The following is a 26630-nucleotide window of genomic DNA, read 5'->3' as shown; positions in this document are numbered from 1 at the left end:
AGTGTAGAAATAATTTGAATGAGAAAGACGTGTGTGAAACTTTTGCTAAATGCGAATTTGCGCCTAATTTCCACTATGCGATTATTTTTTTTAATTTTTTTTTTTTTTTTATAAAAATGGGTTAAATATACTATTTTGCAATGCAGTTTTTAGTTTTGGATGTAGCTAAGGGTCTTAGGTTTAAGTGAGAGTTGAAATTATTATCTGAAATTGAAGAAGTTATGCAAGTTTGAGTAAGAGGTGTTTTGGAAATAAAGATGCGAAATTGAAACAATTTCCTACAATGACAATTCTGCTCTAAACTACTGTATTCAGTTCATTGTCAATATGCGAGAACCTCCTGTGCACTATCAAGTCAGAATTATTTAATTCCAAACTGGGTTTTGACTTTAAAGAATTACCTACTGCTTTCATTACAACATATAAATTGAACACAGTTTATAGGTAGATTTTGATATTTAAAGAATTAGGCCCTTCACAAACATGCTTTTAAAGAGGCGATTTTTGCACTCCTTCCCTGAAAAAGCACTTTTTAAACTGAGTCTTTTAAATCCACTTTTCTTATGCGGCACATGCACTTTTAATTCAGTATTATTTCTGTCCTTGAGTGCTGGTCTTTGTTTTGCAATCTGGATATATGTATCCAGCCTTTGTTTAGAATTTTCTCTGCACAGCTGAAATTCTTATATGTTGCCACTTTTAGCCACCCTTTTCCTGTGTAACTGAAAACAAACTGTTGCTTATCTGGTTTTTCATAAAATACATTTCTTAGCTGCTGTCAGTCAGTAAGGCCCGGTTTCTCTGAGCCACCTGGAGGATCTGTGATTTCAGTACACTTTTAATTTCAATGGTTCACTGGAAAATGAATGAATCTAGTGCCAAAACAGCACTGTGAAGGTTGCAAAAGCTGCATTTTAAAAGGCATTTTCGGTTTTTAGCCCAATTCTGTGGCCTTGCTTCATTTTACATGTAACACCCACTGGCATTCTCCTGCAATGAGTTCTGGTTTTCCCCCACTTTGACTGTGTGTAGCAGGGGTGTGCAACCTTTGGTGAGTGTGACCCGTGCGCAGTTTTACAGATATTTGCGCGCACAGGGGTTAGCGCATCCTTTTTTGGCTGTTTCTTTTCACATCGGTAAAGTGAGTGTAACGCTCACCTTGTTGGTCCACGGGAGCGCCTCTCGAATAGCTGGAATGCTCTCAGGGAACCCTTCGCCTGTCCTGGGACCTGGATAATCGAAGGACGACTCTGGAAGACAGGAGGGGAGAGATGAGCTTCGGTCCTTTCCTTGCAACCCACCTCCCGGGATCCCCTCGCAGTTCCCCAGGGAATGTCTCTCACCTGGCTCTCTATAAAGGTGCGCTCTTCGTCTTGCCGTGCTGGGCAGGGGCGCGTCAAAAGGTAGCACCATTCCGCCGAGTTTCTTCACTGGCGAGGGCCGGAGTTCAGACCGGCTGCAACTCCTTCTTTCTGGCGAAAACAATGTCTTTTAGATGCAAGCAAGTCCTTGGTTGAATTTGCAATATTGTCTTCTCTCTTCTTGTTGCAGGTGGCAAGCACTGCGGTAGAAGTTGAAGCCCGTTTAAGACAGGTAAGAAGAACGCCAAGCGACGCTGGGAGCTTCCTAGCAAGTGGCTAACCTGTGATTTTGGTTTTGTTCTGTGGGTCGCGAGGACCTGAAGGTGGATGTTTCCCAAGAGTCCAATGAAATGAAGATGTCTTGAAGATGTTGGCCTTCCAGGCGACCAGTGGAGCTGGTAAGGATGGCGATGAATCTTGCCTCGGATGTTGTTGAACCCGATGAGTGCTGCTAAGCAGGTAAGGAATGTCGATGGTTCTTGCCTTGGAAGAGTTTGAAACCGATGGATGCTGCAGAGCAGGTAAGGATGGCGATGGTTCTTGCCTTGGACGAGTTCGACATTGATGGATGCTGCAGAGCAGGTAAGGGCAGGATCAGATGAGCGTAACGCGTGCCCTTGATCGGGCGTGGTTTAAATAGCAAAGCAGTATCCCAGGTCTTTGGGGCGGGCCCCACCCTGAAGGCTAGACTGCAGAATGCAATTCTCCAGTATTCCGCATGGGGGTGGCCATGCTTGTCCTTTGTTCATAGAAATCCCGTCCCAGCAAGTGTTTCCTATGCCAACAGCACCAGGACTGGCTCCAAGGCATCCGAGGGAATCAGAATAAGGTCCTTGGGGCCCCGTGAGCCCTTGGTGGGGATAAGGTCATGACAGTGAGGCAGTGGGGCTCATTTGTATGGGTTAAAATATCCCACAGCACAAATGGTGGATTATCAAAAAGGATGGGGATATTCCTTTGTAGCTTAAGGTTATTTGGTAAGGGGTGACCATTTCGGACATTGCGCACTGTTCTTGATACTAACAAGAAATTTACCACGAGATTGCATGTTACCGGATAAATTGGTTCAAACCCACCTATTCAATCTGCAGTGGTGGTCTCTGCCACTGGCCAGCGAGACCTAATTTTAACCTACACTTCTGCTCCTCCACGTAAGGATGAAACAAGTTTGTTCTTTATAGGGTGGGAAGAGGTGAAGGCATAACTGAACAATGCACTGTATCTTTGGCAGGCCAACACTGCGGCTGTCTTGGAAGCATGCAACGTTAGATTATGGAAGATATTGAAAAATGTTGTACCGACCATCCATCGGAAAAAAGGAGCTATGCCAGTGCAGATTCTGCTGAGAGCCACGCACTACTGTGAGTTACTTGGTAACCATGGCTCACTGTATGTTTGGTCTTAGATATCAGAAGAGGGGCGTGGTTGAAGAGCATTAAGCCCTTTCTGACTCCAGAGAAGTCAGATCACTCCGTTTTGTTAGAACAAGTGGTTTCACTCCTCAACTGATAACTCTCTACTATTTCAATAAAGAAATCCTGCACACATTCTCAAAAAAGTGACTAGGAATATTGTTCCAGGGATTATGGGGCTACTCTGAGTCCCAATGAAGACTAGATACAGGAGAGACTCATTTGTTCTCATCAAAAGAGGAGGAAACAAAGGACGATAATGATCTTTGCGATCCAAGGCCTCTCACAAGAAATTAAATCGGTGATTTGCTGTAGCCCAAGAAGCGTCCTACTTTGAGCGTCTATCTCTAGGTTCACCCAAACGTGTCATCACCTCATGCAGGATCATCTATATGGTCCCATATGTGGTTAATTTGCGTTCCTGACCCAAATTTACCTCTCCATCCAGTTTCCCCATAACCGTACAACACATTCAATCTCTTGCATCAGAAACAGTGGATTCTATTCAGGGTTCTTTGTTGTGGTCAATGAGGACAGGGTAGGGTTTAGGAATATCATAGGCCTTTCAGACTTGCCTTTCAGACTTGCCTATCTGCCCAAGGAAATTCAAAGTGGTCCCACCTGCTTCAATCCTGTCAGCTCTCCAGTTAAGGGACTAAGTTTTCCCTTCTCTAGGAGTTCTTTGCCCTCACATTCCAGGCATCACGGGGCATTATGGCTTAGTTTCCTGGTGGTCTACACGTGCAAATGTACATGTGAATCATTCGACTGCACTTGGTCTGCCAACTGGAGCCAGGAACGGGTACTCCAATCTAAGGAGGTTTCCAATCTGAAACCCACAAAGTGTGACATTGTGTGGTAACATCCAACCTGCAATATGATTGAAGGGACTCCCTTTTTACAACAGGATCCTGCTTGTTCAATTGTGACCGATTCCTTGCTGATTGGTTGGGGGAGTGGGGCACAATGGGTCACCTTAAAATGTATGGTCTGTGTGGCTGGCCACTTGCAATCGGGCAAGTGTATAACCATTATCTAACTGAAAGCAACCTTTTTTGGTTCCCAAAGCTTTTTCTCTCTGGTCAAGGGATGTTTCTCCTTCGGACTAACAACGCAACGAACAGCAATTTATTTTTCTTTCATTGTTTAAAGTGCAGACTGTTGGGCAGAATCACCTGCAGTACCCTTGGGGAACACTACAGGCAATTAGGACTACAAGTGTAAACACAATTTCACCTTTGGTACAAGCCTGTACTACACAGTAAAGTGGTAGCGATGGCTGAGTAGCCAGACTTATCTCAAGAGTTTAAATGAGCTGTAGAACAAGTTACACAAAGGACCAACAAATACAGTAATTCAAATATACACTTACTCAAGGTTTCTTGGTAAAAGAATATACATTTGTTTACTCAGTCAGTTAGAAAACATTACACTAGCATAAGCAGTTCAATATCACACATTAATACACCATAAAAGTCCTACCGCTAAGTAAATGAACAGGTTTAGCTCCAAAATGAAGTAGGAGCAAAATGGCACTTCAGATACTTGAAAAGACAGGGTTATAAGAATAGACTCATAGGCAGGGCACAGGGTTTCAGTTAAATACAACCAGCAATTCTTCTCAATAGGCCTGGGCCAAAGTCAATGGTTCAGAGTCTTTTGCAAAAGATATCACAGTTCTGGTGTATAACGGTTAAGTCTTTGCCACGGATAGAATTTGGCTAGGTTAAAAGTTTGCGAATGTTTTGGGAAGGACAAGCCTTCGTAGTTGAGGAAAGTTTCATGCACTTTCTCAATGGCTGAAAAGATTTCCGGACCGAGTTTGCACAGTACCTTGTCAATGAAGAAAGCTGTAGCTGAGGCAGTTGTTCGTGGCAGTTCGAGCAGATCTCACTGTTACTGAGCTTCAGTCGTGGGTAAAAGGGTGATGTCGGGAGGTTCCTGCACTGCCCAGGGAAGAGGCCAAAAGCTGTAGCAAGACGTCTGTTTAAGGTGTGTGTTCCTTAAAGTCCACAAGCTGGTTTCCTTCCCTCTGGCTATCTGGTTATCTGATGAAAATTTGGCCAGGATAGGATGGTGTCCAGATGGCTTGCAAGTTGGTTGTTCCCACCAAACTCAAGGGAAGAAGTTCACCTAGAAGGGCTTCTGTCGTCGGAGTTTCAGGCAATTTGGACCTACATTAGGGCTTCACCGGTAGTCCAGGAGTTGCAGCAGTCCTCTTCCTTCCTCTCCTCTTCGGTTCTTTTGTTCCAGTGGTCGACTCTGCTTTCCAAGTCCCAGAGACCTGCTTTTAACAGTTTCCCCCATTCATTCCAGCCTGGCTGTTACTCACACAGCAGGGTGGCTGTCCTTGCCGGACAGCCAGCCTGCCAATCGCGCTGGAGTGCATTCAGGTCTCATAGGAGACTAAGCATAGGGAGTTTCGGGCACCTCCCTCACATCCTGTCCACCCCAGACACCCTGGCGCCAGAGGAGGGCTTCAGCACTGAAGCCTGCCAAAGGCGGGGCCAAACCTGGTTTGGCGCGCAGAGACAAACACAAGAAGGACTTTTCCTAAAAAAAAAAATGGCAAAAAAGAGGACTGGAGTCTGTTTTTACAGATAGATCTTGGGCACCATATTGAAAAACATGGCTGACGTGATTTTTAGCTACCATTGTTAGTGGTCGTGAAAAACCACGGTAGTTGATCTAAACCACTGCCACCAGCCATTTAAAATGGGAAAAGGTAACATTTTACTGTTACCGAGTGTTTTGACTCAGGGGAAGCTAAGCAATCCCTCCAGCACTCTATATTAAGATAGTGTGTGCTCGGTCAGTAAATTTAAAAAGACTAATAAAGCCAATTTAACTGTACATGCTCTGGGAGACGGTAGTCTGTCCCAGAGAAGGTATTTAAACCTTGGGGTCTGAAAGACTCCCCTGTGCCACTGCACTGAAGGTGCTGTGTGACACACAAACAGATGATGCCACTGGAGTTGTTTTTTAAAACTCCACAACCAAAGAACACAAAAGTAAAACGCGCACAAAATACATGGAACAGTGGGGGAAAAAAAAAGGCTAACGCTCTCCCCAGGTAAAAAATCAAATCCCAGAAATCCAGCAAAGTTGCTGGGGGTCTCAAAAGGTAAAGGAAATTACCACATTTTGAGAATTCTCGAACTAGAGCAGCGTAGCAATGTACATGGTGTGAGCTCTGTATATGGTGCGAGTAGCCAGTGTTGGGGCTTCCATCATTTAACAATAGCACAGTACCGCGAGTTGAGATCTGTGAGTCTATTGCGCTTAGTCAAGTGGTGTTGAAAAAAATCACGTATTTCAGAGTTTTGCTAAATTGGAGAATTATTGGGGCATTCTGATCTGATCCTGGGATAGTGGTAGGGAGAAGAAAAGTCGGTTAGTTGGGAAGGTGGCTAGGGATAGATAAGGTGCTCAGGGAGGCATGCAAAGAAAAAGGTGGAAGAGCTATGTCTATAATTTGACCAAATTTATCGTGGCACCCGACTGTATTCTAAATGGCGCAGCACCGAAAAGGAGAGATAGCTGGAAAAGGTTGTTCACTGTGCCTGGGGTTGTCTGGAATGTACTCAATACATGGTGAGCTGGGGCATGTTGAAGCCATACCCAAGAAAACGAAGGCGGCAAAGCCCATTTCCTAGGCCCCCAACATTTGGCTGGGGTTGTATGGCAGAAATATGAGTTTGCCTATTTTTGCAACAACTCCATGAAAAGCATGCAAAAAAGCTCACGTTTTGGTTCTCAGCAAGCATGTTTATGGCTTGGCCATGCTCAGACTTGTGAGACTTCCACAGTGTCATGATGAGCCAATACATGTAGAAACCATGTCCAAGAAAACCGTGTGCAAAGCCCCTGTATTCACTCCCCAAGCGGCCAGGTTCTATTGATGTGGGGGGGTGGGGGGGAGAGATGGAAGGAAATATGGGCACATTTAAAGAAGTTAGGATTTCAACCAATGCTTCCTTGGAAGCGGAAGCCCCAGTCCAGCCTTCCTGGAGGTTCCTGCAGTCTTGCTAGAGCCTTTAAGGTAAAGGTTATATTGGTGTGTGAGGCAGGAATCCTTTTAGACTGAGTGCTAATGGGAGCTGGTTTACATAATTCCACCTTTTTGACTAGCCTGCTCACCCACCCTTGGTTGCAGCTACTGTCCTGTTAATGGAGGGCATCATGCGAAAGTTGGGTCAAAACAGGAGTGTATGATCTCAATAACAGGTTTGATTTCCTAGTCTACCCTTCTAAATCTTCCTTTTTTGTGTGTATTTAGGGGGTTGACGCCTGCTGTTTTATGGAAGCTTCAAAAAAGACAACCTCAACTTATAATATAACTTGACCCATCCAGCTAGTAGAAATGGAAACCAACATCATATTCTCCCCCCTCCCACTCCCCCAATCGTGTGATTGAATAAATACAGTAGCACTCGGGTACATTCTAGTTAACGTGCATTTTGCTTTGGGGAGAATAACCCATGGATTCCAGCAGAACAAGACATTACACAATATGTTTCTACAGCCTAACTCATGACCTGGCATTGCAGAACAGAACACAGTGTAACATACCAAATCTGAGTGTATCACTGCAAAACAGGGCAAGGCCTATGTAATGCAACTCAGTGCAGGCATATCTCAAAAGACGGCATTGCTAGGCACTCAAACCAAGATGTAACCCAGCAGAAACAGCACTGCAAAGATGGCATATATCTCTTTCTCTTTGTTTCTCTTTCTCTTTCTTATATGAGAGGGTGATTGCACTCTTGTGAGAGCGAGCAAGCCCGCTCTGTCTCTCCCCTTGGCCATTAAATTTATCAACCCTGTTAAGACACATTAATAGTTCCAACGTTATTCCTACCAGCAGGGCCTCCTCAACCTCTGAGATTTTGATGCAGTTCTTTTCTCTTTGGCTGAATTCTTTTCAGTCCATTGCATCTGTCATTAAACGTGTTCAAATTAAACGGCTTTCCTGGTGGCTCTCTCCTCCGCCTGCAGGCGCTGCAGGCTCAGTGAGAGGCAGCTGCTATGCTGAGTCTTACAAGGACATGCTTTTATTTTAGACCCCAACTTCCTCACCAAAGTAGTTTTTGAATTTGACTTTGGCTAAAATCAGCCTGCCGTTATTTTATTTTTTCTGGACCACAGCCTGAGGCCGAAAGGACACAGCACTGTGAACTGCATTCGCAGCTTTCAAGTTTTACCTTGAAAGGGTGCAGGATTCCACTCATCTGGCCATCACTTTGTCACCTAATGTAAAGCGACCATTTGAATGCTGGATGGTTAACTGCATTTGGGAAGGTAACTGTTAGGCAATTTCACTATTTAATAGGAACTAAAGTTGCCTCTAACCTTTCAGGGTCCTGCTCTCCATGAAGAGGTGCCCAACAGGCACAATCCTCCTGCTTTCTGTCAACCTTATTCGTAGGGCAGATTCCCTGTTGTCCTCGGTAACGTGTTAAGACGCTTTTGTCTGTAAAGGTAATGTATACTGAACTTGGTCCGTTGTCCCTATTTTCTCCATACAACTGCAGTCTGATAGCGCTTTATAAGACTGGCATTTGGGTTGGGGAAGTGTAAATGTGTCTTGTGTGTGGACCGATGTAACGAAACCAACAATGTTTATTTTTTATATGTAAAAATGTTTTGCAACCTACTCGGATCGCCTCCCTTCCGAGTGACATTCAGGTTCTGAGGAGAGGGGACAGTGGGCTAGGACTACAGCACTCACTATGGTGAGTAACTTGTTCCACTGTCTAGTTCACGTTTGTACATTACAAGCCACTCAATAATTGAAGGTCTGATTTTAATGTGACTTCTATATTGTATTTAAAAGTAGTTCAATAACATGATTTTCTACCTGCACTTTGACAGATTGCTGCACTTTCCCATCTTTTGTATCCTCTCTCCTTGGTTTGGAAACGATATGTGCCCTGGACACTCATAAGCTACTTGGTATGCCCACGTGGCATGGCATATGGCCTTGCCCAATGTAGATTTGGTCTGGGTCAGTTGCCTCCAAGCCACCCAATGAGGGCCATTTCCTTTGGATACTTTGGTCGAGGCACCGCAAACATCTCCCGGCCCCACTCTGCTTGTCTGTAGGTCATAGCCAGTGACTATTACCTTAGCAGTGTCTTCAGCCCTTCCTAGCCAACCATAGAGAGAAACTGGTATTGTTCTGTGGCCAACAAGCACTTTGACCAAGACATGGTTTTCGGATCCTTCCCTGCCACTAAGGCTACTGGCCTCTTCACCATACCCCACTGAAGCATGTGATGGACATGGTCTTCGGACCTTAGCAATGTTTACTCCATAAGGTGACCTTTAATTGAACTGGCCAACTTAACTCCCACAACAGCTAGTGGCCCCCTATGCCTGGGAGATTACCTTCATATATGCTCCTAGATCGCCACACGCCCGAAGGGGTAACTTTATCTGGGGATTAGGATTACATTCGACCGTGGCCCTAAAAAGTGGTTACTGTTCCTAGCTTTGCGGTCAAGCCCTATGTTCATATTGGCAGTGGTCTTCCAGGTTGCGTCCGAGGGCTGACACCCGGATTTAGCCTGCTGACCTGGTGTGACTCCCATGATACCAGTGGATCATGGAACCATGCTATGGCCCATGGCCAAGCAACTTTTGTAATTCCGGGGGTATATAATCCTCCGGTGAACCAATTTGCCCTTCGAAAGGGTCGAGGTGAACCCAAGAGGGCCTACATATGCTTATCGTTTTAAAACCAACCAGATTGGCTCTTTCAGTAGCTAGTGGCCCTTTTTTGGACTGCAGCCCAAAATCCACCTGAAAGAGGGCCCATAGACCTGGGCCTGTGTAGCCAATGAGGAGACCTAGATTAGTTGTGCATGGATTGTACTGGACAACCCAAATATGTCTAATAATTAAGCAAAAGTCTATTTACCTTATTGGATGAAGATGAGAGCAAATGGTCTTTTGAAATTAACCAGAATACCTGGGTCCCACTTTTAAATTTCCAACCCCAGCTCCCAAATAAAATGAACAATTCCCCAAAATGTATTTTCAACGTTTTGTGAATGTCAACCAGCTCATAAGGCGTTAAACTTGCTAAAAAATGCTTTTCTGAATGGGTGCCCAAATTAATTACAACTGGATACTTAATTGAAAGTGTTCATGTTGGCTTATTACATAGATTTGTAGAAATGTAGAACTGTACGTTTGCAAGCTATTTCAGTGGGTCATGTCGCACATTTTCGGTCATATAGGCCTGTTAAATATATTTATAGTGATGAGCGAACTTGCATACGCTGTTCAATTCAATAATGTATCTAATGGTTGGGTTTTCCTGGCCTCATACCTACTGTTTTTATGAGAAGGAAGAAACCGTCCTTCTGAATACAGTAAACATCAGCCCATACAGGTGGTTTCTGGAAGGAACGGGAAATGGGGTGTAACACAAAGGACCTGCAGTTACTAAATACATAAACTTGGGATATTATTGCAAAATGTTTTCATCTGACGATATTGCCACATTGGTCAAATATATGCTCTTATCCGAAAGAAAGTCCAATTATAAAACTAAACCCGTCTGCAGAAACCTGCTTTGATACTGTAATTACTCAATAAAGCATGATGATTATCTTAATATTTCTTTTTGACTTCTGTTGCATTTTTATAGGTTGCAGTGCTTATCCCTTTTCGGAACCGCCATGAGCACCTGCCCATTTTCTTCCGCCACTTGATACCAATGTTACAAAACCAACGGCTAGAGTTTGCCTTTTATGTCATTGAGCAGGTAAGAATGTTACTAGTTAAACTTGTTTAATATCTGAGGCATTGATTATTAACAAGTACTTTAATAAGATGGCTTGCCGCATAGTTAAATCTCAGTACAATGTAATTCATGGAATGCTTGTTTATCTGTTATGCAAATATGGCAGCAGTTATTGCATTATGTTAAGCTTTTTTTGAAGTAGGGTTCTTACTTGCATCGGTTTTGTGAGCAAGAAATGAACATGTGGTTATTGCGTCAGAAAGGGAAACGTGTTTCCCTTGTATTCTAATATATTCAACCGTGTTAGATGACAAGGATACACATATGCATGCATTATAATGCTCACAAACCCTTCAAAATAATTGAGCAGCTGTGACTTCTTTTTTTAAAACATTTTTTAAAGGTGGTCCGTTTTAGGCTTTCTGATGTATTCTTTTTATCGCTATGCAGAGAAAAAATGAAGTCTGTATTGGAAATCATTTTCCAGATGATTAATTCACAGGAACATTTGATGTAGTCTTATGCCTCCTATCTGGTTTCCAATTAATGGAGGGGCTCAGCACAGCTTGACAGATTTGTCCATAGAATCCATTCTGCTCTTTGGCCTGAAGTTAGTCTGTGGTTTACCAAGTGAGGAGTCTGTTTGATTTTCCAACTCCTATTTAGAATGCAGAAAGGATCCACCCCAGGTAAGATCTGATGAGGGAATTCTACTCGACTATAAGAAAACCTTAGATTCCATGACCAACTAGTCAGCACATGTAGAGGCTCTAGCTCTGATGAGCCTCATGGACCTTATTTGAAGTGGTCTTAGGTTGTCAGGATAGCTCTGGGTTAACTCTCCTTGTGAACAAGACCATGCTGTGCAACATGCGTTTGATCCCCACTTTGGCTCCTATGAGCTGGAGTAGCCTGGACTTAAATGTGATATACATACATAAGAATTGTTCACTGAAAATACTTCCTTCCCATAAAACAGCCTACCTTTTATCACATGTGGTAGTCCCCTGTACTTCTTGCTTGGTTTTCTGAGTTTGCGACTTGTTCTCATAGCCAGCCTAAATATCAAGTGAGGAAGTGTCTGTGTTTTCTTGCTCTACGTTGAGTCCTTATGAACCCCTTAGTCTCACTAACAGAAAATCCACTTTTTATTCAGCCTTTACCATTAACAAATCACACAATACAATAAATCACACTATACATAGAACACTATACAGCAAGATCTAGAAATATATCGCCTATACTCTGCCAGGTATATTAATAAATGTAGGTAGTGGGTGGGAGGGGCTAGAGTCCTGCAGTTGGAGGTGTGGCTAGCCTTGGAAGGAGCCCTAATGACCTGGATTGTGTTCTGGGAGAACCTAATTACCAGCAACACCAGTATGTTCAAAACTTCCTTCTAGCGCAGAGTGCAACGCTGATGGCTTGCAAACCTATTCTTTGTATTGTACTATATTCCCAGTTCGTGGGGTGCCAAAGAAACCCAAAGATCATAAATACCTCTGCAATATGACTTTCGGAGTAAATCAGTCCCACATTACTGTATTTTGATTCCTCCTATTCACCCTCCCCAAACCTCAATGCCGTTAGTAAACCCTTTTGTGGTTAATACAGAGCAACTAGAGACGGCTTAAGAGCTTGTCAATATACAAAATGAAGAATACACCCCCAAGGGGGTGGTCCAACCAAACTGACACCTTGTCTGTTGTCTCTAGACACTCCTTTGGTTGCCATTGTGTTGAGTGGTGTAATGAAGTCACCTGTCGCCAACATCAATCCAGCGTGAGTGCTAGTTTGTTTATTTTATTTGTAGGGCACACCGAACCCGGAGGTAACTGGGCGCAACAAATGTAGAAGTAAATATAAGGCTTGGTTACAGGCAAAGGAAGTAATATACAAGTACAATCTCTAAAGTCAATTTACAGGTTAGTTACAGGCAAGGCAGGTTATAGAAGTAGAGTCTAAAGTCAATTTACGGCTTCATAAAAGTAAAGGCAATTTACATATAAGTACAAGGGATCTGTGACAGTACAGGTTCAACAAAGATAGAGCATAGTAGGATAAACGGAATTAGATACTTAACATAAGTATCAGCAGTACAAATTGGAGATGGTAACTGAGCTGGGTGCCGAGAGGCAGATCAGATGTCATTTGAGCGCAACCAGTCCAAGGTTCTACGCCTAAAGCTGGAGAGGGATTGGTCAACTCTAAGATCAATAGGTAGTGCATTCCAAGATTGGCCAGCTTTCACTGGGAAGCTGACTCCTCCAGATGTTTTTAATTTAAATCTGGGGATGTTGAGGCAGAAGGCACTCGTTGTTCTAGAAGGATGGGAAGAAGTTTTTCTTACCATTCTCTGTTAGGTAAAGGGGCGATATTCAGCCATCGGTTTTCTCTTGTGACACATGCTCTCTAATGGGAATGTTCAAGGCTGTTCTTAACGCATTGTTTTGTAAGATTTGGAGTTTATCTAACATGTACTTGTTAGCACCCAGGTAGAGGGCGTTGCAGTAATCTATTTTTGACAATACTAATGTGTTGGCCAGAATAATACAGCTAGCCTTAGCTGAAGATCTGCATGCCCTGATTTAATTTGCATGTGTAAGCAGAAGAGGACGCTAGGGAATTTACTGGTTTGCCAAAGGTTAACGTAAAGTCAACGTAGAAGCCAAAGAGTTTTAACTTCTTTCATGACCTTGATCGTATTTGCATCTATATTGAAAGCAGAGTAGTTGTTCAGTTTATTGAGGTTGGCAGTTGAGCCCAGGATCAGGATCTGTTTTGTCGTCATTCAGGCATAGGCCATGGTTTGCCATCCATGCCTGAATGAGGAGGTAGATTTTATTTACCAAGGCTAAGTCATCTTCATAATTGCCTGAAAGGGGAATGAGGATCTGGGTGTCATCTGCATAGTTGGTGTAGGTGACACCCATCCTGTCCAATTTGTCGAACAGAGGCTTCTTAAATATGTTGTACATGGTGAGCGAGACACAAGAACCTTGTGGCACGCCGCATGTAGTCAGGATGGGGTCTGCAGATGCCGAGGGGGAGAAAAACGCTCATCGTTCTATTATTTAAGAACAATTGGACCCAGGCAATAGCCTCTTCAGAGAAATGGGCAGACGATGCCAGATGTCTGCACAGCACTTTGTGGTCCACCAAATCGAAGGCAGCTGACAGGTCAAGGAGGAGTAACAAGGCTGTTTTCCCCTTGTCTTTAAGCTCATCGAGTTGGGTTTTAAGGTAGTTTACTGCCGTTTCCGTGCCGTGCTGTGGCCTGAAACTGGATAGGCGGGAACCTAGGAGGTGATTAGCCTCAAGGTAGGACTGGATTTGCAAATATGTAACTTTTTTGACTATTTTAAGGAGAGATGCACTGTGGTAATTGGCCTGTAATTCGTTGGATGGCAGGATCTAGAGCCTGTTTAAAAAAAAAAAAAAAAAAAAAATTAATAATTTTTTAGTAAAGGTAAGAACCAATATTCTTTTAAATTACTGGGGACAGTGTTGGTTGCAAAGGATGCATTAATAAGTTTAGAGATGAAAGGGACACAGTCTCTCGCTGTATCTTTGATTATTTGTGCGGGACAGTTGTCACCTTGGCAATTGGGACGGTTTTAGAGAGATGATGATTTTTTCAGTTTCCAGGATTATATTTTGGTAAATTTAAATGGTTCTAGTGTTCTGTTGGTTTCTTGCAGGATAGTCGGATGTGGCTCAAAGTTGTTAAGGGAGGCTTTTTTGTTTCATTTTGTTTTGAAGTAACGTTGTTTTATTGGCTAAGGCATTATGTATGCTTGTACACCATAGTTTATCCATTAGGGGCATTGTCTATTGGCAGAGTTGGGAATTCCATTTCACGTAGTATCACAAATAATTCTTTCGTATTAGAGCTTGCTTTAGAGATTCTTTTGTTATAGAGCTCTTTCTTGGTACGGATTACTTCCTTTTTGTAGTTGTTGGCGAAGTTAGTTAGTCTTGTTTTCATCGGTGGGGCTATGTTGCCACGTTGAGTCTAATTTCCTTATTTGGCGTCTCAGGTTTTTGAGGTGAGAACCAAGCATTAAGGTGTGCAGGTTGTTTGCTTTTGAGCAGTTGGAGAGGAGCGATGGTGTCTAGCTCTTTAGACATTGTGTTGGTGTTGCGGTCAGAAGTGATGGGGACTGCATTAAGAGATGGAACGATGTGAGGGAGTAGACTTTCTGGGGCTAATATCCTTTTTACTTCTAGTAGAAAGGGGAGGTGCCATGACATTATTTTTAGGTCGTTGGTTAGGTGTGGCTAATGTGAAGGTGATCAGCTGGTGGTCAGTCCAATATTGTGAGGTGACCTTAGTGATGGAGGTTTCGCAGTTTTGGTCCGCTACACAGTCTAGGGTCCTACCTTTGTCATGCTAGTAACATTATTTTTTTTTAAAAGTCCATATGAAGTTCAGACTTCATCCTGCCGCTGGAACAAGCCCTGACTTGCGCAAAACAACAAAATCCAGTGTTCTATACCAGGAAGAATAAAACTTATTTGATGTCAGTCTGCTTGACTTGGACCTCTGCAGCGAAGATCAAAATAACGATCAACAAACTGGTGGTGAACTAAACAAGAATGATGGCTCAGGGTGGCCCATCTCAGCGGACATGGACAATATGCCCGCTTTTCTGACAGAGCACCATTCTATCTCTGGAGTAGACTTTCATCAGCGAGTTCCATTTCCCCATTTGGCGTCCATCACACCCTTCGAGATCTAGAATGTAAAGTTGACAGCCCCGTTCATATCTGCACTTAGTTCTTTTGTATCTATATCACATTATGTCTAAATTGAAATTGCACACCATGACCATTGGTGAAATAATATTTAAATGTGTTGATCAAGTGAGAGCAGATATTGTCTTAGTATGCCTCTCGTCCAAAATAGTTACCAGTTCGTAGAGCAATCTGAGACAAATGGACGAATTGGCTATTATCTGTCACCAGTCTATGGGGGTCGGGCAAATGATGGGCATCCAAATTGACCCAAAGAACCATAAACAAAAAATGGAATGGAGAATCCTTGAAAATGTGTCCGGCGGGGGTGGGGGGGTTCTGCATCACATCCCTGGAACTAGTTAACACACTTCCTACCCCTAAACAGAATCCGGGTAATTACTCTTGGCTTGCCCATAAGCATTGGAGACTGGGCAAAAGTTGCACAATTTATCAAGATTATTGTGGAAATCGAGGGGTTTTAATAGTTTTCTGAACAATCCAGGCTCAAATCAGATACTCAATAACTATATTTTAATTTTGCAAGAAGTAAGGCTTCAAACCCCATATGTTATGGTTGGCTATGTAGTAATCCAACAATTTGCAACACCCGCAAAGAGTGCCCGATCTTCTGGGGGGCTGATTATAGCCATTAAGAGAAACCATAAAAAAGTGTCTCTAATTTACATTATGGAATATTGGCAGTGAGGGACTCTACAAGGGGTAGATATTTCAAACCCTATTTTGGCTTTGGATATATTTTGCCACCCATTTAATTCCTCAGTTGACACATTTATGGCTTTGATCGCTCAAATTCTGGGTACCTATATTGGACGGTCGGAGGGCATGACCATAATGGCAGATTTTAACTGACTGTAGAGCTGTGTTCGATGATGTAGAGTACATGAGCTCCCAGAACAACCCCTCCAAAAGGTTTGAACGTGGGGACGAAATTGATTCATCTTCTTGAAGGTCGAATTTGTAAATGACCAACTGAAATGTCAGTAGATATTCAGAGTAAACGCACATGGTGCAATAATAACTTAGCAAGTGCATGGACTATTTTTTTTTTTTTAACACTTACTATTTGATGTGTCTTGAATCTTAAAATGGGCACACAAGTTTAAGTGATATTACTTTTAAACTTGTAATTAAGGCACAAATTGGGAATGAATTGGCAATTGTTATGACTAAACCTGAGTATGTTGACTGTGTGTTCCACCCTAGACAGTTGTTGGATAGGAAGTTCTTCAGGCAATAGATAAGGCAGTACTTATGAGCTTATTTTATGTAACTGAATAAAGAATAAGTAGACCGTGTAGGAGCAGGGAGGAAGCCTACTGGCTCCCACCACCCAGACGACATGATTTCCAGCTGCCTAGGGTGGAACACTCACACCAGAGCACATTCCACTCATCCAACATTCCACACATGACATCAATCAAGCTCTGCAAACACTTCCATCCCTTCACAACCAAAACACACCATAACCCTAATCTGCGGACCCATCCGGAAAAAAAGCAGGATAGCAAAGAGGATCTGGGGCACAGGTACATTTAATGTAATAGACTTGTGAGAGGTTTATTTTATCAATCGACTCTAAAATAGAAAACTTATTTTTAAACTTTTTTTAAAAAAATGTTTAAGCACTTGCCATCACACATCTTACACGGTAAAACATATCAAGCGGGCAGATGGGCCATGTTGCAATACTAGTTGAACAATTAAGAAACCAGCATAGAGCCGACTTGTAGGGAGACGAGGGAACCTCCAGGGTTGTTGGCAGTGGGCGAGTTCATATCCCAGTCTTGTAGCCACCCGCTCACAGAAGATACACCCTGAAGGCGTCCCATGTGGCTTTCGGGCAGGCTTCCACTGGACAACAGTGAAATTCTGCACCATGCCCCACTCCCTCAAGCTGACAGTGTGGCTCTTGATCATACCGAATTCGGCCACCTAGACATTACGCAGGAATGCCAGCGCATACTGGCGGCAGCTAGGGCTCCTTCTACTAACAGCTAGTACAATCGAAAATGGAAAAGGTTCTGCACATGGTGTTCACAGCAACCCACCCTGCATCCACTGACCATACAGACACAACAGGTGCTTCCTTACCTACTGAAGCTGGCAAAGGAAGGTGTTGCTATCTCCTCCATAATAGTACACTTGGCAGCAATCGCCAGATTCACCGGAAGGAGACGGAGACCTCCCCTCTACAGCAACCGACTCCTCAAGCATTTTGTGAAAGTTATGTTTCACGCTTTTCCACCAAAGAAAAGCCAGTAATCTAGTGCTAGCTGGCCTCATGAAAGCCCCCTTTGAACCTCTGTTCGACTCATATCAACTTTGTAACCTGGAAAGTGACGTTCCTTAGCGCTATTACGTCGTCTAGGCGAGTCTCAGAACTGCAGGCATTAGTGGTGGACCCTCCGTAACTCGGATTTGCAAGGGGCAAGGTAATCCTCTCCACCAATCCCGAAATTGCCATCTGAATTCCAGAAGAATGCAACCATCACGTTGCCTACATTCTTCCAGAACGCCGGCTCCCCAGCAGAGAGCATTACACTCCCTGGATGTTAAAAGGGCGCTAAAATACTACCTGGACCGGACACAATCCTTTAGAGCGGCAAGGCAGATCGATCGCATTCGGACCTTCGAACAAGAGGAAAGCTATCGCAAAGCAGGGTATCGCAAGGTGGATATTGTAAGGAACTCATGGTGGCAACCGTGAAGACAGACACAATTGATCGCAGTTCAAGGGTGTTTATTGAACTATACATGCAGGTTGGAAAAACGCCTAAACTAAACCCAAATCTAAGATGGGAAGCAAGCATTGACCATCAAATGAAAAATAAGGCAGTCCTAGTGGCGTTTGTCAGAATAAAAGGGACTGTAGATTGCCAAATCCTTACAACTAATCAGAGAGTGTGGGATAGGGTATCAAAACATGGAAGACCGTGTGCAAATAATAAGTCAGGATGTGATTGCCTTGAGGTCTCTCTTCCCCACATTTTTTAGCATGGGACAAGATGACTTCGGAGCACATGCTCAAGCTTTCCCAGCATGAGCTAACAGTTCCACATCAACTGTCAGGTTCTTCAATGGTTGAGTATCTTTTCAGTAAGTCTCTCGCTTTAGAGGCCTGATCCTCTCAACAAACAAACACAAAAGTTCTGTTCTACGAACACTTCAGGTGATGGTTTCACCTCTGGGTCCCTTTTTTCTGGCTGCAGACCCCTCAAACTGTATTCAACAAATTCGCAAAGACAGTTCCCTTCTCAGTGAACTTTGGGTGATAGCTTTCCACCAGAGGATCTCTCAGCCGGGCTCGGATCCCAAATGACAAGCGAGACACCTCCCTTCCCCTTGTCTTTTACTACTTCTTGCTTTCACAAATCTTAATGTCTTTTTAAACAGGTTTTCGGGCCCTTGCCCCTGGTTGTCTGCTTCCATCCATATGTGCTCTCCGACCATCTCCTCTCAGTCACCAGCCCCAGAAGTTCTGCGGTTCCAGCTCCGCCAGTAAAAGTGTCGGAGTTACATGGGCAGGGACCGCATCGCCCCAGTCCAGTATTCGGCAAGTAGCGGAAATCTCCATTGTTGCCCGTACTCGGCCAGCAGTACCCCGGCGGCTGCCTCGCATCCGGCCAAGGGCCAATGTCGTCTGGCTGAGCTAGTTGATCCGACACAATCGGGAATTTACAGATGGTCACCCAGAGCTTGCCGGAATGCTTATGCCTTCTGCCGCTTATATATAGATTAGTTTGCTGGTGAAGCAGGTTTTGAGGGATGAGATGTCCATTGATGGCTCCGGGCCTCGGGAGCTCTAGCAGAGAGTAGCCGTCTTAGATTGTGCTCAATAGCGCCCCCACCCACCCAAGATTTATTTTGAATAACCACATTCAGAATAAAAAACTAACTAAAGCACCTAGACAAAATATTAATCTATATGATCCTGTTGTACAAGCAAAGAAACGATCTCTGAGAGCAAGTCTAAAACGATCAAGTAAATCCTCATTGTTGAGACTGGAGCTACAGCAGGAACCATGAAAATGAAGGCAACAATGTACAAATTGGCACTAAGCCTATCACCACGTATTACTGCAGAAAGATGTCAACTTATGTTGCAGACTATCACTTCAAATAATGTGCGTAACTTCTGAAAATGAATAACTGGATAGTCTGGGTCAAGAGGATCTTCAATGCAATCCTACTTCAGAGGAGATCTTTCTTTAAAGCTTTAAAAGCTCCCAGAATCGAAAACGGGTGGTCAGTATTTCGAAATGCAATTGGACTTTAAAGTAATACATTCACGACATTGAATATCTTATCAAAAAGTATCTTAATTGAGAGCCCCAGGACCTAAGGCCGTGAGTAACTACCCTCTTAAAAATGACTTTGCAGATTGGGCAAATGAGTTCATACATTCAATATAATCACCACTAAATCGACACCTAAAACATGGAAAATGTCAAACACCATCCCCATTTATAGGAAGGGCGACCGCTTGAATACGAAAAATTACTGCCCAATAGCCCTCAAAGTTGCGCAAAGTAAGATCTTTGCATCTATAGTCCTCGTTGAATTAGAACAATGGGCTGATTCAGCAGGGAAATTAATGAAGTATCAAACTGGATTCAGGAAGGGAATGGGGACGACACTGAATGGCTTCCTTATGAAATGTTCATAGCGAAGAGCATGATCTGCTAGTGCACTTCTGGTCTACGTGGCTTCCGTAAACTTCCCTCCGGCATTCAATACGGTAAATGGAGCTGTATTATGGGAGAAATTGGGCCGATTAATAATTTTATAATCCTTGGTGAGTTTATTCTCGGTGATACTGATCAAACAGCAGAAACTCGAGGAATAACCCTTTACAAACCAAAAGCTCTTTCAGAGAGACTGGTGCGACATAGTTTATAATTGCGCGTCTTCTCAATTATCTGAACTCTTCTGTGATTGATAAGCAAATGGGAACGTTGCCTAGATAACTGGAAACAATTTCAAATGCCTATTGGAGGATGCAGTTCCTTCATTTTAGATAACATTTGATACCTACAAGTGAAATTCAGTGCGCTTATTCTAAATTTAGTGGAACCTCCAACTTTTGTGCTCCATGTAAACAAAGAAAGCATACAAACTGTAGAACATGTTAGTTCCTTGCCAGCTCTTCACTTGTGATTGCTATTGTTCAACAGATTTATCGATAATGAGCATTGGTTTTGGGGAGGATGTCTAGTGGAAATGAGAACTCGATGTAAATAGCTGTACTAAAATGTGTACATGGTGTTTGTTTGAGATTAGATGGTAAATGTTTTTATTGATATTAACATCAGGCATTAATTTTGTGATTGATCTATTAATGAATTTTTGCACAATAGCACTAAGCGCTTGATCAGTTGTTACCTGTTAGAAATGTATAGTTAATGCTCTGGATTTATACTTAAGTGATATTAGTCCCTGATATTTCTATAGTCTTAACCTTTTTTGGTTATGGATTATTAGAGGAAATGTTTCTTTTGATGTTTACATCTTCGTGATTGAGACACTTGTAGAGTGATAAAGAACCAAATCTAAAGGGGGAAAAGGAAAGGTTAATTTGAGGGGTTGTTAGGTAGTTTTATGTAGTTAGGTAGTTGTATGTATTTTTATTACATTTGCATGATTTTATGTTACTGATTTGTAAGCCACGTTAAAGACTCCAATCAAGCATTCAGACTAGGTCAGTGCCTTGTCTGGGATTGCTCAAGGGAAGCCCTTATTTATATATTTTTATGACAAGTTATAATCTGGATGATGAACCCTTGTTTCACGCCACTCTCTGAGAATCCCCCTGACCCCACTGAACCAAGAAGTAGGTTTGTTTTGCAAATTGAAAAGGTTTATTTGAAAAATGAAACAATAGATATATATCACACTTTTATAATAAATTAATATTTGATATCACACTTAGAAATATGACAGTGAGTGATCAACAATGGATGATGTTATGCTAGCACACTGGTTTAATTACTTAGGAGTAGTATAGAGGATAAGGTAGCTGAGAATGCTTTATATGGTACAAGGAAATGCAAGGTGGAAAAGAAGCAACATAGGAATAAACTTGATATGATTTCAGCAAAAGGTAATAGAATCACTTTTCCCCTTTTGGCAACTCACCCCCTCCTATGCAATAGAAGATGGAAGGGAGAACACACAGTTCTCAGGAATACAATCACAGTACAATATGAATTCAGTTCCCCCCTAGCAAGCTTAGAGAAACAGGGATGATTTTAAACACAGGCAAAGTACTTTAAAGGTGGTATGCAAAGAAGGGAAAAATATGCTAAAATGATTTGAATTCCCTCTAGAGGTTCAGGGTGAGTGAGAGATACTTTAAATCAGTTCAGACCAGCCCTATCAATGATTCAGGGATGGTTACCAGATTGAAAACGGAATTCCTTAATGGAAGCAAAAGACAAATATTTTTACACGTGGCTGAAATGAAGCAAAATGTCAAATCACGGCAATTTAGTTGCATGCGTCGAGCGCAATTACGGAGGAAGTATAAGGCCTTGTGTAGGAAAATGTTGAATTCATTGCCGTAGTCGAGGTATCCGAAGGGAGTCCGGGTCCATGTGTACTGCTGGCCCCCAAAGGTAAAAGCCAGTTTGTATTGGTCCTCCCTACTGACAGGCACGGTCCAGTATCCATTGGTCAGGTCTATTGCAGTGAATACCTGTGACCCCTGAATCTGGGCCAGCCCTTGGTCAATGTAGGGCAGAGGCCATCAGGAAGTATGGACCCGTTTGTTGTGCTCCCTTAGGTCGGCGCAGAGTCTCCACTGGCCGTTTGGCTTCAATATTCCTAGCACCGGATTATTGAAGGTGCTGTGTACTGGACGGATTGTCCCCCGGGACTCGAGGGTCTTAATTATTTCAGCAAGGGACTCCATGGATGCGAGAGGCAAACAATATTGCTTCACAAACACTGGAGTCATGCCAGGGTCTGTGGGAATTGTTGTCGTGTGGATGTCAGTGCGACCACAGTCATGAGTCTACTGCAAAGAGATCTTGGAAATCCAAGAAAACTTGTTTCAACTTTTGCTTCTGTTCCAGAGTCACAGAGGCATCAGCAAGGTTGACTCTCGCTTCCACCATCTGCCTTCTGGTTTTGCTATCTCAGCGGCCTCCTCCAGCTGGGTGGAGAAGTCCCTGGTCAGAGTGCTGATTTGGACTGGAGGCTTCAGGTGGGAAAGGCAGCCCTCATGGACCTGGAAAATCACCTCATCCCTTCTGAAGTCACAAGTCACGTCTTCCTTGCCATAAGGGCAAGAAGTGTACACCAGGAAGTTGCCCCCCATGCCGGGTAAAGATCCTGTCTGGTGTTGTATTGTCATCACTGTCAAAACAGTCCTTGGGGATTGGTCCTAACAGTTGATTTCCTAAATCAATGGAGAAATGTCGGTCATCAACCGCCATTCCAATAATGGTGCCTGCGGCTAGAGTAATACTCTGTAAGTCGCTGTTATCCACCTCTATTGGAATGGTGTCATGTTCTATGTTGACTAATGGTGTTGGGTTTACATCCAACCCTTGCTGTTGGAAAGAAGCATTTAGATGAATATAAGCATCAGGGTTTTTCAATTGTTGTCCTCTTAACTTTCACTTCCAGGGAGAATTGTCGGGCCTTTCTGGGATGGTGACTTCCTCTTTAACCTGAATTTCAACTGCGTAAGGTAGTAATTGAGCTGACCTAAATGCTTTTTCTTGATCATCAAAGCCCATGGGATTATCCGCTAATCGGGACCAAGCTTTGAGGTTTATTCGGTCCAAACTAATGGCAAAGCGATTGAGAATGTCACTGCCTAAGTAAAAGGCAGCAGTGACGTCTCGCACAACCCAACAATTATGGACTATGCTCTTGTTGCCAATGGAGATTTTGAGCATACACCTGCTTGGCAGGAGATGCTTGGAATTGGGTGCTTCCAGGTCAATTTCCCTTTTGTCTATCAGTTTGAATGCGGGAATGGCTGGATTTTTTGGGAGTTGGCGGAACATGGCTTCGCTGATGAAGCTCTTACCGTTGTTCACACACACTCGAGCGAGAACAGAGTCCTTCCCATCATTTAACTGAACAGGGATGAACAACTACTCTCCAATTTGCTGAATATCAGCCAGGCTCTGAGCTGATTTCACATCTTTCTGGACTATGGGAGTGGGAATGTCCGATTGTGGATTAGTACAGAATTTCAGAGTGTTTCCTTCCAGTGTGGCATACCAACTGGAGGGAAGGTTGATTTTCAGAAATAGAGAGGACCCCCCCCATCAACAGTCTGTTGTCCTACTGCTATTACTGTCACATCTGGAATTTGGTTGTTCTGGAAGTGAAATTCTACTTGGTCAGATTTTTGTTCAACCATGTGGCAGGTGCCATTTAAGCTAACATGGTCGGCAATCTGTTTTAGTTTTATTGGTCGGCTAGTCTGGGTCCAGAGGACCCTGTTTACGCAATCCATTAGGGGTGACAACCTTCTCAGGAGGTCCTTCCCTAGTAAACATGGGGTGCCCTCTGGAGTAACTACTATGACCGGGTGTTTCACCTTGTGTCGCCCAATTTTGATGTCCAAATCTGCAGTCCCCTTGACGGGAATTTCCTTCTCGTCAAAGTTCTGCAGTTGTCCAGGAAGAGAGGTGAGAGGAATACGGCAATTCTCCCCCCTTCCTGCATTTAGTTCATCAAAGGCCCTTTTTGACAGAAGGGTAGCTTGGGATCCAGTGTCCACCAGTGCCTAAATTCTACCCTGCCCCTGTACTTGTACCGGGGCATAGTATCTTCCCTCCTTCTCCTCAAGGGGGCACAGATAATGCACATTGTTGGACAACTGGTGGGCTAATTTTCTGGTTTTGGACTTTGTGAGAGAAGAGATTTGGACAGAATTCTGTGGAGAGTCATGGGAATCTGAAAAAAAAAGTTTGCAACTGGATATTGATGCAGTTTTTGGTTCCCCTGGTTCCGGTTCTGGGCTGCCCCACCCCTTTTTGGAGGCAGTCACCTGGATGGGTTTGAACCAGGGGTTTTCGGTCTTGTTAGTTCTGGGATAGAATGATGGGCGGCGACAGCTCGATCCCCACATCTACCCAGTCTGGGTTGGAATCCCTTGGGACCCATTTTTCCTTGGGAGGAGTTCCGCCATCTCTGAAGGAGATCCTTTTCCCAGGATCCTCTGAGGATCCCTCTCCCTCAAATTGGAAGACCTGTACCTCCTCCACAAAATGGGTCTGTTTGGGTCCTTTGTTTCTCCTACCTCCTCTCTGCTCCTTGGGTGACAGACTTCCAGGGGGTAGGAGATTTTGTTTCCGGTTCCTGGTTTTCCAGGGCCTGTTTACAAGTTGGGAAGGAAGCTTCCTCCAAGGCTTTACACCCCGCTTCCCCTTGTGCCTCCTCCCTGGGAACCGGTGGGTTATCGGGGTGCTGCCCCCGTCATTGTTTTGGAGCACCAGGTCCAGAGTTTGGGGCATTCTGCGGTGGTATACTCATCTGAAGGTTCTGTTGAGCCCTCAGTATGTGACCCAGAGCCCGGGCCATATTTTGGACCTGGCGCTCAATTTGGGAAACCCGCTCAGGCTGATACAGGGTTCTTTTTTCTCCCCTGGGCTGATCCCGGGAAGGGTAGCTATCCCTTCTCTGGTAATACCCTGGGTTGGGAATATTTGGGTACCCCTCCACCCTTGGCCTCCCCTCTCCCAGATTAGGTTGTCTGGGCTCAAGGAATTGGGGAAAGAAGGATGGATGATTTTGGGGCTGGAAGTTGGGTGGATACCTGGGGAACAAGTTCTGTCCAGGATTTGGTGAATTTCTGCCCTCCTGGGGGAAGTGCGGAGGGAAGTTCCCTGGGTTGGGCGCTTGGTTGGATTCCCCCCCCCCCCCCTTGGGCCGGAGGAGTCCACACATAACCCAGGATTGGACTGTTTCCCTTATAGCGGGGACTTACATAGTCAGGGGAGCGAGGGACCCCATTTGTGAGACTACCTCCTCGACTCCCTGTCTGTGACTGGCCCGAGGGCCTTCTGGGCTGTGAATTGTTCGGTGCAGGCAGGTTTTTAGGCCCCCCCATCTCCAAATCTAAAACGGGGGCAACCTTTACCTCTGCCACCCTGGCAGCAGCGGGGGTGCTGTTGGTTTTGGGGTTTTTGGGCTGATTCTTATTTTCCACCGTTTTCTGCACCTCATAGATGCGGGTGGCTTGCTCAATGACCCAGTCTAAAGATCTTTTCTCGTTAAAATCTCTCACGAGCTGGGTCATTATGTATTTGGGGAGGGCATGGAAAAATGTGTTGATGAATTCTCTGCTGTCTGTGTGCACCCTTCTGGTGGTCTGCGCAAAGGCACGCTTCAATTCTTGCACAAATTCTTGTGGGGCCTGATCCTCCTCACATTGCAAATTGTAGGCTGCCTTGCGAGCCTCTTGGGGATTCCTGTGAACAGGAAAATGTTTCAAGATGGCCGCCCTATATGTGGACCATCTTGAATGGTTTTGGTCCTCCAGCCCTGCAAAGAAACTGGAGTATTCTGGGGAGAATGTCCATTTGACATACTGAATGCAGGTACTGCTGTCCTTCAAATGGAAAGTCTCCTTCATTTGCTCATAGAGCTCCAATTGTTCCCAAACCGAATACTTGGCGTTCTTGTGATAAGGGGTGATGACACTCCTTATTGCCTTGATCTGCTTTAAGGGGTCCTTAAGCAAGGCCCTTTTTGCCTTATTGGCCTTTTTGGTTCAGGTAACCCTGGTCCATTCATCCTCTGACTCAGAAGCACTGCTCCCAGAGGTGCCCGTCTGATCTTCCAGGCTCTCCCGGATTCTGCGAGCCTGGGAATGGCTGGCAGAACGTGGGGACCTGGTCTCCTGTGTCCTGGGCCGCTCAGAGGAGTCTTCAGATCCCTCCTTGCTGCCAGGATTTGATGGGTTCCCCCCCTTCCCCCACTGACCTAACTAGGAAGAGGTTTTTAGGATGCCCTTAGTGGGTCTACTTTCCTGGGGTTCCCCACTAAATTGCACTGTGCTTGGGTGCCCATACCCGGATGCCCGCCCATCCATTCATGGAGGTACTGGCCTATGAACACCATACTTTTGGCCAGATAGTAATCTGCCCTCCCTGTGGCCCTGTGCGCCAGGGGACATGGGGGTGGCAGAGTCCAAGGACTGGGAGAGATGAAGGCCTCTGGTACTAGGGCTTCTGAGGTTATGCTCGGGTGTTTCCCTTTCCCAGCGAACTTCATCTCTATCAGCCCCTGCTCCCTGCTGCAATGCAAGAGCCTGCACTTTCAGTTCCTCAGTTAAGGCCTTACTAGACTCTATCAGTGTCTCCTGCATGGCTACCTGTT

At 44.2% G+C, this 26630-nt stretch overlaps 1 protein-coding gene across 2 annotated transcripts in view; it reads left to right on the top strand.

Annotated features, from left to right (window-relative positions):
• B4GALT6 (beta-1,4-galactosyltransferase 6) overlaps positions 1-26630 on the top strand; it is a 295718-nt gene that overhangs the window by 225409 nt on the left and 43679 nt on the right. For both annotated transcript variants that reach the window (XM_069620961.1, XM_069620962.1), the window contains exon 5: positions 10431-10547. In XM_069620961.1, coding sequence (XP_069477062.1) covers positions 10431-10547 — 117 coding nt within the window. The remainder of the gene's footprint in view (positions 1-10430; positions 10548-26630) is intronic.

This window comes from Ambystoma mexicanum, chromosome 5q (assembly GCF_040938575.1).
Source record: "Ambystoma mexicanum isolate Mex_15411 chromosome 5q, UKY_AmexF1_1, whole genome shotgun sequence".
Lineage (NCBI taxonomy): Eukaryota > Metazoa > Chordata > Amphibia > Caudata > Ambystomatidae > Ambystoma > Ambystoma mexicanum.
Note: the sequence above shows the minus strand (reverse complement) of the source record. Positions and strands in the feature narration are given on the sequence as shown.